The 13,937-nt window shown below is 42.3% G+C and overlaps 1 protein-coding gene and 1 long non-coding RNA gene across 2 annotated transcripts in view; one reads left to right on the top strand and one right to left on the bottom strand.

Moving 5' to 3' along the window:
• The window catches only part of pde4dip (phosphodiesterase 4D interacting protein), a 545,686-nt gene that overhangs the window by 93,201 nt on the left and 438,548 nt on the right, over positions 1–13,937 (top strand). The window contains exon 3 of the mRNA XM_078561344.1: positions 9,582–9,649. Coding sequence (XP_078417470.1) covers positions 9,582–9,649 — 68 coding nt within the window. The remainder of the gene's footprint in view (positions 1–9,581; positions 9,650–13,937) is intronic.
• Positions 9,854–13,937, bottom strand: part of LOC144692460 (uncharacterized) — a 55,246-nt gene continuing 51,162 nt past the window's right edge. The window contains exon 3 of the long non-coding RNA XR_013579322.1: positions 9,854–11,830. This is a non-coding gene — a long non-coding RNA (uncharacterized LOC144692460). The remainder of the gene's footprint in view (positions 11,831–13,937) is intronic.

Here is a 13,937-nt window from a genome sequence, read left to right as displayed (position 1 = left end):
TATTTCCAAATTTGCTGATGACACAAAACTAGATGGGAGTGTGAGTTGTGAGAGGATGCAAAGAGGCTTCAAGTGGATTTAGACAGTCTAAGCGAGTGGGCAAGAACATGGCAGATGGAATATAATGTGGAAAAATGTGAAGTTAACCACTTTGGTAGGAAAAACAGAAATACAGAGTATTTCTTAAATGATGAGAGATTGGGAAGTGTTGATGTCGAAAGGTACCTGGGCGTCCTTGTTCATAAGTCACTGAAAGCTAACATGCAGGCGCAGCAAGCAATTAGGAAGGCAAATGCTATCTTGGCCTTTATTGCAAAAGGATTTGAGTACAGGAGTAAAGAAGTCTTGCTTTAATTGTATAGTGCCTTGGTGAGATCACACCTGGAGTATTGTGTACTGTTTTGGTCTCCTTATCTAAGAAAGAATATTGGAAAATTGCCTTTGTCCACAAAAAGCAGGACAAATTCAACTGGCCAATTACTGCCCCATCATTACTCTCGATCATCAGCAAAGTGATGGAAGATGTCATCAATGGTGCTATCAAGTGGCACTTAGCAATAACGCTGAGGGATGCTCTGTTTGCATTTCATCAGAGCCACTCAGCTCCTGACCTCATTACAACCTTGATCTAAACATGGATAAAGAGCTGAACTCAAGAGGTGAGGTGACAGTCACTGCCCATGACATAAAGCCAGTATTTGACTGAGTGTGGCATCAAGGAACCCTAGCAAAACTGGAGTCGATGGGAATCAGGATGAAAACTCTCCACTGGTTGGAGAGCACAAAGGAAGATAGTTGTGGCCGTTGGATGGAAATCATCTCAGTCCAGGGACATCGCTGCAGGCGGTCCTCAGGGTGGTGTCCTAGTCCCAAACATCTTCAGCTGCTTCAATGACCTTCCCTCCATCATAAAGTTAGAAGTGGGGATGTTTGCTGATGATTATACTATTTTCAACACCATTCGCAACTCTTCAGATACTGAAACAGTGCATGTCCACATACAGCAAGAGCTTTCACTATCTCCACTCCCACTTCCTTTAGCAACCTTCAGGCTTAGGCTGATAAGTGGCAAGTAATATTTGTGCAAGTGCCAGGCAATGACCATCTCCAACAAGAGAGAATCTAACCATCTCCCCTTGACATTCAATGGCATTACCATTGTTGAATCCCCCACTATCAACATCCTGCAGGTCATCATTAACCAAAAACTGAACTGGACTAGACATATAAATACTGTGGCTATAAGGGCAGGTTAGAAGCTGGGAATTCTGCAGAGAGTAACTCACCTCCTGACTCCCCAAAGCCTGTCCACCATCTACAAGGCACAAGTCAGGAGTGCGATGGAATATTTTCCACTTGCCTGGGTGAATGTAGATTCAGTAACATTCAAGAAGCTCAACACCATCCAGGACAAAACAGCCGGCTTGCCTGACACCCCTTCCACCATCTTAAATATTCATTCCCTCCACTACCGACGCACAGTGGCAGCAGTGTGTACCATCTACAAGGTGCACTGCAGCAATTCTCCAAGGCTTCTTCAACAGCACCTTCTAAACCTATGACCTCGACGACCTAGAAGGACAAAGGCAGCAAGTGGTTGGGAACACCACCACCTGCAAGTTCCCCTACAAGCCACACACCATCCTGACTTGAAACTATATCGCTGTTCCTTCACGGTCGCTCGGTCAAAATCCTGGAACTCCCTCCCTAACAGCATTGCGGGTATACCTACACTACATGGACCACAGCGGTTCAAGAAGGCAGCTCACCATCATCTTCTCAAGGCAATTAGGGATGGGCGATAAATGCTGGCCTAGCTAGCGATGCCCACATCCCATCAACAAAAAGTGCAATAACGGTTCACCAGACTGATCCCTGGGATGGTGGGGTCATCCAATGAGAAGAGATTGAGGAAACTGAGCCTATATTCTCTAAAGTCTAGAAGACTGAGAAGTGACCTCGTTGAAGCATACAAAATTCTTTCAGGGCTTGACAGGGAAGATGCGGGATGGATGTTTCCCATGGCTGGGTGGTCTAGAACCAGGGGACACCATTGCAGGCCATTTAGGACTTAGGTGACAAAATGATATGGCGGCAGAAGGATGTCAGGCATACCACCTAATGTCTTCTTGCGCTGTTTTTCCAGCCATCCTGCCGCCCAGCTTGTCCACAAAGGCCTGGTAAAATTCTGCCTTGTGATTCTCTCTCCAAGTCAAGTTGGAATATCCTGGGATTGCCTACTTGTTTCCATCCATTATCACCACGAGGAGTGCAGCAGCTCAAGAAGGCCCACCACCTCAATTCAAATGAGCACCAAGCCTGAAAAGGTTTTGGGCTTCCAGCTGGGGCTTTGAGAAGATGCTACAAATTGTCCACCCACTTAGTGCCCATGTGGCCACAGTTTGAAAATCTCCCCCTCAGTGCTCCCAGAGCTCCCCATATACTTCATGATTTATAGAGGATCCTTGCGCAAGCCCCCATTCTCAAGGGCAATTAAAGATGGAAAATATGGGCAATAAATGCTGACCTTGCCAGCGGCGCCCAATCCCATGAATGAATGAATTTTAAAAAATACATGTTTATGTTGAGCCTGCATCTGCTGGCAACACAGCCCAGTTACAGTCATTTAGCGAAGTCCTGAAAATCTTGGGCACCATAGTGGGGTTGGAGCCCTGGTCTGATGTGATAACCTGCACTGAGATTGGAGACAATGAGCTCAAACTGAGACCAAGACCAAAGAGTTTAATTATCTCACGGTCCTCAGTTTCTGAGTGAAACCCATTCAGTTAAACACAAGCACCATCAGTTAATGCATTATTTAATGATCCTTTCCATTGCCTGCTGAGCAGTTTGTTTGCTGCATTGGCCTAGCATGTTGCCTTTTCATCTATGAGATTGCAGGCCACTTAGGGCTATGATGAGGGGGAATTTCTTCACATAGCAGGTGGTGAATCTATGGAATTATCTACTTCAGTGGGTTCAGGAGGCTTAGCCGTTGAGTATATTCAAAACAGAGATTGATAGATTTTTAGATATTAAAGGTATCAAGGGATATGGGAATAAAGTGGACAAATGGAGCTGAGGTAGAAGATTAGCCATGGCCTAGTTGAATGGTGAAGCAGGCTCAAGGGGCCGAATGGCCTACTGCTGCTTCTATTTCCTCTATTCCTATGTTCCCTAGATACAGTGGAGGTGCCAGAGGATTGCAGAGTGGTAAATCTTGTCACCATTATTAAGGAAAGGATGTTCGGACATCCTCAATAACGACAAGCTGGTCAGTTTAACATTAGTAGTGGGTAAGGTTTTAGAAAAACTTATCAGCGGAAAAAATCAAAAGTATTGTATTTGGCCTGGTTCTCGCTTGAAGAATTCATCTCACATGCATCATACACACACTGTTTTTGTTTCATCATATTCTTTATCTCCCTCGCCATCCAAGGAGCCATGGCTTTGGTTCCCTTGTCTTTCACGGATGATAGTATTGTCATGAAATTGATGCTCTTGGAAAGGTTTGAGTGAATTAAGGAGAGCCAGCACAGAGTTGTAAAAGACAGGTTGTGCTTGATTAATTTAATTGACTTTTTGATGAAATAACAGAGAAGGTTGATGAAGGGAAAGCAATGGATGTCTAAATGGATTTTCAGAAAGCACTTGACAATAAAAGGCTGGTTAACAAATTTGAGGCTCATGGAATAGGAGAGTCAGGGTCAGCTTGGATAAAATTTGGCTAAAGGACAGAAATCAGCAAGTCATGGTAAATGGTTATTTTTCAGACTGGGGGATGGTAGACAGTGGTGATTCCCAAAGTAGGACTATAGCTTTTTTTGATATATGTAAATGACTTGAATACTGGAACACCAAGTAAAATTTCAAAATTTGCTGATAATTCCAAACTTGGTGGTGTGGCAGACAGTGAGGATGTTACTAATCGACAAAACAGGGCATGGATAGAAGCAGAATGTGCAGACATGTTGGCAGATAGAATTTAATACAGAGAAGTCAGGTGATACATTGTGGCAGAAGGGATAGGGAGAGGCGATATAAACAAAATGCAAAGTTCTAAAAAGCATACAGGGACAGAGGGACCTGGGAGTTCATATACATAGAATTTTGATGGGAGCAGGACATAGTGTGAGAGTAGTTAGAAAAGCATATGGAATCTTGGACTTCATAAATATAGGATTTGAATACAAAAGCAGGGAACGATGCTGATAGGTTTCTAAAACCTTACCCACCACTACATTGGTTGTTAAGACTGTCCTCACACCTCTTCTTGAACAAGGGTATCACAACTGCCATGCTCCAATCCTCTGGCACTTCCCCAGCATCTAGGGATGATTGGAAGTTTATGGCAAGCCCTATATGAAGCTCTGTTTTGGTCACAACTAGCATATTGCATTCTGGTCACAACTAGCATATTGCATTCTGGTCACCACACTTTAGGAAGGATGTGAGGGTCCTTGAGAGGACACAGAGGAGATTTACCAGAATGGTTTAAGGGATGAGGGTTTTAGCTACCAGGTTAGGCTGGAGAAGCTGGATTTGTTCTCCTTGGAGCAAGGTAGATTGAGGGGAGACCTAATGGAGGCCTCCCCTCAAAACCTATCCCCATCAACAAATGGGACAAAGACGAGGGGACACAGATTTAAGTTTTGGACAAGAGATGCAGTAGGATATGAGCAAGAACTTTTTTTTGCTGTAAAAAGAGACCTATCTAAGCTTTTCGTCTTGCACTCATCAAAACATTCGCAAAAATACCAATATAAGGGGAAAACAACAATTTATAATGTATGTGAAGAGTACTGATTGATTGGCAAATGGACTCTGATTGATAGAGGCGTTGCCATGGAGAAAGCATCAGTAATGGTGACTGACAGTTAACTGCGAAGCATTGTTTGAAATTTAAACCAGGCAACTTGACCCTGATTAGTCAAGACATTGCCCTGAGGAATGAGTCAGCAAATGATTGTCACTTATTTTGTTTAGCTGAAACAGGTGCAAAGTGAGTATATGTTCTTTCTGTCTGCAAAGAACAGGGCCCTGTGTATTAATATATGTAGCTTCCAGTACATGCAGCTGTGCCACACTGAGAGCCTGATTGACAATCTTAAATTGGTTGTCAGCGTAATTCTTAGCACACTGAGGATTATTTAGCAAATGTTGTCTAATTGCAGAATCACATCTAACATTGGACACTGTGCCTTGAGTTTTGCCAGCACGGGCTGGTTGGGTATAGTCTGTACCTTGCCCATTGCGAACAGCGACTGGGACATGCTGTTTGATACAATCCGCCAGTCTTTGGGACGTACGGCCTACATACCTAGCATCACACTGGTACTGAAATTCACATACCACATTACTCTTTTGTGCTTTCGGCAGAATGTCTTTTTGGCTTGATGGCAGCATCCTGTTAGTGGCGAATACCACCATCACTGGTATGTTCTCCATGGCAATACCTCTACCAATCAGAGTTATTTGCCAACCAATCAGCACTCTCTTCACATAGAGTATAAATTGTTGTTTCCCCCCTTATATTGGTATTCTTGCAAAGTGTCCTGATGAGTGCAAGACAAAAAGCTTCAAAATGTCTCTTTTTTCAGCAACACTCAAGTTCTGTACTATGAGAAGAATATTTTTATGCAGTAAGTGTTAATGACCTGGAACTCAGTGACTACAAGGATGATGGAAGCAGAGACAATTAATGATTTCAAACGGAAATTGAAAGAAACTTGAAAGAAATAAACCAGCAGGGCTATGGATATAGAGCAAGGGAATGGGACCAATTGGGTTGCTGTACAGAAAACCAGATGGACTCGATGGGTAGAATGGCCTCCACCTGTGCCATATTGACTCTTATGGGCTGGATGTTGTTGTGATGTGGTGACCCCTGACAACGGGTCGAAAAGCCAGGGGCAACCCTAGCTAGGCCATTTGGGGAAACCTAGCCAGATTTCAAGCCCATTTTACAGCTAATGAGCTGCCATCAGCTTTCATGTCCCTCTAAGGGACAGGAGCTCACATCCCAGAGCTGCCAGCCAATCATAGTCCGCTAGCTCTTCAGTTTCAGCAGCGCCACCTGGAGTAATGGCCTTTGCTGGAACTATACCAGACAAGAGATGCAACAATAGATGCTGCCCTTGCAGCAAGTTAAGTGGGATTGGAGCATGCCTGGCTGGCCTCAGAGAAGGAGGTGGATGTGGTGGGCGTGGAGAGGATATGTTGTCATGGGGGTGTCAATTGTCACCGGGAGCCCCTACTCGGGTCACAGTGCCCGATTAGGAGACCCCCCCCCCAAGAGACCTCCAGGGTTCATCAGGCTGTCTCCCAAACTGCAGTAAAAGACCAGCCTTAATTGGCCGCCTAAGTGGCACAATTTGCCACTGGGCAAGAGGGCCATCCTCCACATTCCTCATCGCTGGCAGAATGCCATGGTGAGAGGAAGGCTTGGACACTGCACTCCCAGCCCTCACTCCTGTTTTGTCACGCTCCCTCCCCCCGCCATTTTCTGTCTGCTCCTGCAGACCTCATCAAATTTGACCCTATGACTCTGTGGGATGAATTTTACTGGGATGTTATGGTCCCCCCACCAGGGCCAAAAATGGGAGGCATCTTCTTGGCAGTAGCCAATTATATAGCTATAGCTGGGGCTGTTGTATCTGTTAAGGATGAGGGCACATCAATAGCCATGTGCCCTTCAAGGCAGGTAAATGACATCTGGGGCGCCAGGGCCAGATAGTGATTGCAGGAGGGTCACTGAGGACAGTTCACACTGTTGCAAGGGGCAGCATTGCTACTTGGGGGCCGCTAGTTGGCCATGGAGTGCCCAGAAAGCAGCCACAGTCCCACCGGATCCCACTGAGAGGCTGCCAGGTTTCACTGGATGGACTTCTCATGTGACAGTTGACTCCCTGTTGCTGGCAATATGCCAGCAGAGTTGAGAAGAAGCCCATAATTGATCACCAAAGTGGCTTTATTGGTGTTCTGACAGATGACCCATCTATAACCTTTTCCATCATTGACAAAATGATATGGCGGCAGAAGAACATCAGGCATGCCACCTAACGTCTTCTTGTGCTGTTTTTCCAGCCATCCTGCCACCCAGCTTGTCCGCAAAGGCCTGGTAAAATTCTGCTTTGTGACTCTCTCTCCAAGTCGAATTGGAATATCCTGGGATTCCCTACTTGTTTCTGTCCTGCAAGCATTATCACCATGAGGAGTGCAGCAGCTCAAGAAGGCCCACCGCCTCAATTCAAATGAGTACCAAACCTGAAAAGGTTTTGGGCTTCCCACTGCAGCTTTGAGAAGATACTGCAGATGGCCCACCCACTTCATGCCCATGTGGGGCACAGTTTGAAAATCCCCCCCTCGGTGCTCCCAGAGTTCCCCATATACTCCATGATTTGTAGAGGGTCCCTTCGCAAGCCCCCATTCTTAAGGGCAACTAAAGATGGAAAATATGGGCAATAAATTCTGACCTTGCCAATGGCGCCCAATCCCATGAATGAATGAATGAATTAAAAAAATACATGTTTATGCTGAGCCTGCATCTGCTGGCAGCACAGCCCAGTTACAATAATTTGGACAAGTCCTGAAAATCTTGGGCACCATAGTAGGGCTGGAGCCCTTGTCTGATTTGATAAGCTGCACTGAGAATAGGGAGACAATGAGCTCAAATTGAGACCAAGACCAAAAAGTTTAATTATCTCACGGCCTTCAGTTTCTGAGTGAAACCCATTCAGTTAAACACAAGCACCACCAGTTGATGCATTATTTAATGATTCTTTCCATTGCCTGCTGAGAAGTTTGTGTGCTGCATCGGCCTGGCATGTTGCCTTTTCATCTTTGAGATCTGGATTGGAATCCAGCTCTGATTCATCTTGTGTAAAGAGTAGCCAACCAAGCCACACTGAGGCCTCTGTTCACATAACAAGCCTTAGGAGTCATGTGCAATTGGTCCAAGGATTGTTCTGTTTTTGGACAACAATCCATTTGGACATTATAGATGAGAAATTCATCTTGGGCAATAGCACAGAACGTACATTAGGGAATTGACAGATCATTAAATATCTTTTAAAAATTCATTTCTTGGGATACGTATGTTGCTAGCATCGCCATCATTTATCACCCAATGTCTAGTTGCCCTTGAGAAGGCGGTGGTGAGCCACCTTCTTTTCCATTGACATAAAGTCAATAAAAAAGAAAATCAGGCTAAGTGTAAATCAGGCTGCTTATCCGCGACCACTCAAGACAAATTTTTATCCCAATGTTCTCAAATGCAGTAATTAGTTTTTTTATTGGTGTTATCAATGCTTAATGACCTGTTGAATTAGCACATAAATAACTCAGCAATTATTGTGGTGATTGATTGATCAGGTTGCTGCTCCCTTAATTGCAGTAAGGCACAGTGGTAATGTCATTGGACTTGCAAGCCAGTGGCCCAGTCTAATGCTCTGGGGATGCAATTCAAATCCCATGGCAGCTGGTTTGAATTTAGGTTGGGCTTGTGGTGCAACGGAAGCGCCTCTGGCTCCAGATCAGAAGGTTGCGTGTTCAAATCACGTCAGGCTCACAGGCTTCACAGCTGAAGTTCCTAATTTGTCCCACGTTTCTGTAGTGTAGTGGTTATCACGTTCATCTCACATGCGAAAGGATTCAGATTCACTTGTTTTGTTTTTATAAATGTAACTTATTTTGATGCATACAAGTTCTTAAAAATACACACAGCTCTGTGTATTCGAGCAGGGTTTCAATCTGCCTGTGTCTTTTTGACCCTAATTCTCATTCAACATGTTAACCCAGAATGGGACTATTGGCTATGGTACCTGAGGTACTATATGACCTAGAGATGGAAAGTTCAAATCCCACCAGGACATGTTGGGAATTTGAATTCTGTCCATCTGATGTGTGGGCTGGCATTAGGTAAAAATAATCATGAGAGCTGTCAGATTATCATTAAAAACCCCAAATGCTTCACTAATGTCCATCAGGGACTGCACCTTTCCACCCTTAGCTGGTTCGGCCTACATGTGAATTCATTCCCGCTCTACATGGTTCAGCCTTAATGGCCTCAGATCAGCCAAAGATGGCAATAAATGGGCCTTGTCAGTATCATCCAAATCCCTTGATCCAGACAGAGCAGCATAGGTTTACAATTTACGTAAACTGTCATTGCAGATTGGCTGCCCTTTAAAGAAACCTCCTGATTTTCATTTCCATTGTGCAAATGCAGATTGGACCATTTCTGATAGATCGCCTATCCCCCAGCACTTGTTTTACATCTGGACAATAAGTTGAAAATCTGCCCAAATATTTCAATAATGTTGTTATATTTCTTAGCACAGTCATTGTATATTATAGTAGGTTGTATAGTTCTGTATGCAGCAGTTTTAGATTTAGATCATATATCATGATGATTTGCTGTATTTCTGTGTACAATAATGTTTGGATTGGGTCTGTACCACAGTGAATTACTATCTTCCTGTACATGCTAATGTTTGTTTTATGTGTCTCAGTATTTTCCATCATATGATACTTTAATTCAGTTTCAAGTGCATATCCCTTGTTGTCTTTTTCTCTCTCAGCTCTTCTGAGAGACACAAAGGACACCGGACTCCCACTGCAGACACACACATTAAGAGAATTTGAAAAGGTATGTTGGTTCCATCTTTTATCAAATAAATATAAGAAGGTTATCCATCTCACCTTAGTTCATCAATCTACAAAAACTTCAATTTCCTCCAACATGGCATGAAACTCTCTTAAATGATTCCAGAATGCTTGCTTCTGTTAACCTATTTGGAATTTCATGCCAAATGTTTATTCCTGTGTTTGAGACAAAACACTTCCTGACAACCGTCTTAAATTAGCCTATGACCAATTTCTTCTGAGATTCAGCAATTAAAATAGAATGTGAAATGTGTAAAAATATCAAAATGTCAACACTTTTTATAAGTATTTCTTTATTTCTATTTGAAGGAATAATGTAAATCATTTATTTAATATTTATCCAAAAACTACATAATATAGTAAGATTAATTATCAACTATATGTCCAAATGAGGGGTGAAGGAAACCGTCCATTAATATTTTGCAGTCATCAATAATTAATGCATGTATCAGTCACAAATGCAGTTTCCCAAACATATGGATCTTTATGTTAAAGTGTTTGTTCTCCCAAAGGAGGGGAGGATGGAGGTTTACGTGAGCACTGTAGTGATCTTGTCATTGATTTGAATACCTCATTGCACTCTTGGCCATTAAGATAACCCGCATAGATCTCCCTATTTTCCATGTGATCTACCATGAACTGCGTGGGCTTCTGTTGGAATTCGCATTGCAATGTTTGTGATACAGTTCAGCACCATCTGGTGTTATCAATGAAAGGAACTGCTTTCATCTTAGGTGGGGGGAAAGGGAGGGTGTCTGTTGGGAGCAAAAACATTCATTCTTCTGTTCAAGACAAAAGACAGAGTCTGTATTTTGCAGACGCTGGTATTTTGTTTTGGCAAAGGGATCTGCTTAATAATCTCCAAATTTTATTAAAAAGATAAACTTTACTAAATGTTTCCATTGCAATTCTCCAGTGTGAAATTATTCTTCTGGACTGCTTTACTGGCAATTAAGATTGTATAGGGATTTCATTAGCCATTAGGCAAAACAATAATAAAAGGACGAAAGAAGAGAAAGCAACTAACAGTGCTTAATTAGAATACAGTTACAAAAATAGCTGGCTCAGGCACTGGAGTAGAACTAGTATTTCTGGGTTATGTGGTTGTTATTGGGACCCCCTAGTGATAATTCTGGCATATGGAAAGATCAGAATTTTTTTTCACCTCTAAGGCCCTCATTTAAAGTTTTTAGAGGCAATATATCTTTCATCACCTTCATTGCAGCTTGTGTTTTAGTAGAAACCCCGCTAGAGTACTGAGATGTAAGCAGCAGGACTGCTTCATTCTCTACCAGCTAACCTCGAGGGTCCTTGTAGCCAGTAAGTGAAGGTATCTCTATCCTGTGCAGAAATGTTATGGATTGTTTTTACAATGGAGGTGAGAGTTAAATTACTTGTTGTACACACTGTATGTATCTCTGAGAATAATTTTGATTTTTGTTACTAGTGTAAAGTGGGTAATCTTCTCTTCCTTTTTCCCTCATCACCACCTTAATCTCTGCTGATATCCCACCTCCACCACAATCAATGTCACTAACCATCCCCCCAACTTTCTTCCCAGCCTTTGCCCACTCCAATTGTTGACAGCTGCAATTCTTCCCCCCCTGACGATCACTATCCAGCCTCCCAACTTGATCACTTTCCTTTTCAACCCTCTGGCTGGATTGGACTATTAAAAATAGCACAAAGGAATTTCAGTCCCTCCCTGCACTAATCTCTAATACACTGCTTACTATGTTCCTGTTACCGTTGCCAGTATTTTCACACAGTTGTTATATAGCACAGACAGGGATTTAACAAGAATGCGATCCTCAAACATTAGTGCACAAAGGAAATTAAATACATATACTGTGCCATATAATAGATAATTATCAGTAGTTCTTCTCTCAGCAGGAAGCATATGTACGCCACTTACTGTATTTACTCCATTTTGTGCTCCAAAAAGGTGTTGCTGTAGCTTGCTGTTTTTGTAGAATCCAGTGGCAAATTAGTTGGCCATTTAACAAATCAATCAGTTTGGTTTGGTTGCTGGATCCTTGAACAGGTCCATAGACTGTATTCCCACATTGTACCAACTCGAAAAAATATGATTGTTGTCTTCTCCAACTCTTCTAGTCCTGTGATGAGCCCAGGGTGACCAAGTTAATGTCTTTGGGGCCATGTGCTGTGGAACTTCAATGTCAATGCTTCATCAGTGACTTATATGCCATTTAACCACTCAGTGGCAACCAGCTGAAGAAAAACAATTACACAATGTATGTACAAGTACAATACATGTTTTGTATCGTGCTAATTTATTACATTAAGAACAATGTAATTTATTACATTACATTACAATGTAATGTAATTTATGTCTGGGCAACATATATTAGGAATAATGCCCAAGCCTTGGAGAGCTTGCAGAGGTGATTTGCCAGAGTGATACCAGGGACGAGTGACGTCTGATATGTGGGAAAACTAAAGGAGCTGGGATTGCTTTTAGAGCAGTGAAGGTTAAGGAACGATGTAATAGAGGTGTTCAAAATTATGAAGGCTTTTGAAAGAGTAGGTAGGGAGAAATTTTCCACTGGCAGGAGGACTGGAGAGCACAAATTTAAGCTAATTGGTAAATGAACCATGGGAGGGATGAGGAGAATTGCTTCTATAAGGTGAGTTGTTATGATCGAAAAGGTGGTGGAAGCAGCTTCAGTATTAATTTTCAAAGGGAATTGGATAAATACTTGAAAGGAAAAAAAATGCAAGGCTATGGGGAAAGAGCAGCAGAATGGGACCAATTGAATGGCTCTTCCAAAGATCAGCAAAGGGCAGATCGAATGTCTTCCTTCTATGCTGTAAGATTCTATGTTTGTGATTTTCCCTAATCTTTAACAGTGTTTTTATTTCCCACAACATTTACGTTAACAAATCTTCACACTGTAGGCAAAAAAACAGGTAGTAAAAGGTCATCTAGATTTAGACTAAAATCTAATAAATCCAATCGGAATTCAGCAGAAATTCCTTTGCTCAAGGAGTGTTGAGAATGTGTAACTCGTTACCATGTGGAGTAGTTGTGGTGAATAGCATAGATGCATTTAACAGAAATCGAGATATGTACATGAGGGAGAGTAAAGGAGTCAAAGAATATGTTGATAGGATTAGATGAAGTAAGTTGGGAGGAACCTCGTGGAGTGTAAACACTGGCATAGAACCACTGGGCGAACAATCTGTTTCTGTACTGTTAATACTATGTAATATGTAAATTTCTAATTATGCAGCCTGTCTAAAAAGCATATGACTTTTATTGCTCTAGTGGCTGTCATGTGTAATTCATATCGGGTTATATAGGCTTACAGTGAATGCTTCCTTAAAACAATAAAAGCCAATAGGAACAACATGAGGACTTTGAACGCAGTCTTTGCAGAAGATTGTTGTAATTTAGAATAATAGTAAGTAATACAAAACAGCTGTACGTCTGGTTTCTTTGAAGAACAACTCATTCTTGCTGAGGGTGCTATGAATAACTTTTTTTTTTTCAAAGCTCAAGAATTGATTTTGCCTGACATTAACCCAATGCCATTAGTAGTTTTCAGAATGTTGTGAGAGAAAGTAAAAGCATTGTGCATAATTTTTCCTGGCTCTTGGGAAGATCAAGTGCTAAAGTTTTTTCTGAAGTAGCTGAGGCATAAAGTAACAGGCCTTTCAAAGTGATTTGCCATATCAATGAATAACTGGTTGCACAATGATGCTATTTTCTATCTCTCATCCAGAATGGCAATGTTTGCTTTATCCACCTAACCCCTGCTCCCTGCCCCCCTGCTCCCACAGCCCCTGCCACAAACACATCCCTAACGCACTGGGAGGATGATTTCACAGATGTGGACAACCGTACTTGAACCTCATCCAAGTGATCATTCTTCATGTGTAGTTGAGGGTCTTAAACATAAGCAGGCTATTCAACTGTGGCATACATCACTGCTAGTTCTGTTCTCAGTCAGATTCACACATGCCCTCTTTCCACTGGGAGTTACCAAATCAGGAGTCAGGGCTCAAGCTGATTTTTGTTTGTTTTTGGATGTCATTGTCCGCATAGGGGCACATGGGCTAATTGAAGCTTCTACACAGCTTACTTTGGCTAACAGCACAGATCATCAATAAACCTTGGACTGTGTGGCTGAACACTATAGTAGATAGTACACTTAACCACTGAGCCACCAGAGGAAATCCTGAAAGTTTCTGGTTCTGATTAGATATTTGTGAGAAAGCTATATTTTGTATGTGTTTCGCTTGACAAA

This window comes from Cetorhinus maximus, chromosome 17 (genome assembly GCF_964194155.1).
Source record: "Cetorhinus maximus chromosome 17, sCetMax3.hap1.1, whole genome shotgun sequence".
In the NCBI taxonomy this organism is placed as follows: Eukaryota; Metazoa; Chordata; class Chondrichthyes; order Lamniformes; family Cetorhinidae; genus Cetorhinus; species Cetorhinus maximus.
This window is presented reverse-complemented; position numbering and strand designations above follow the sequence as displayed.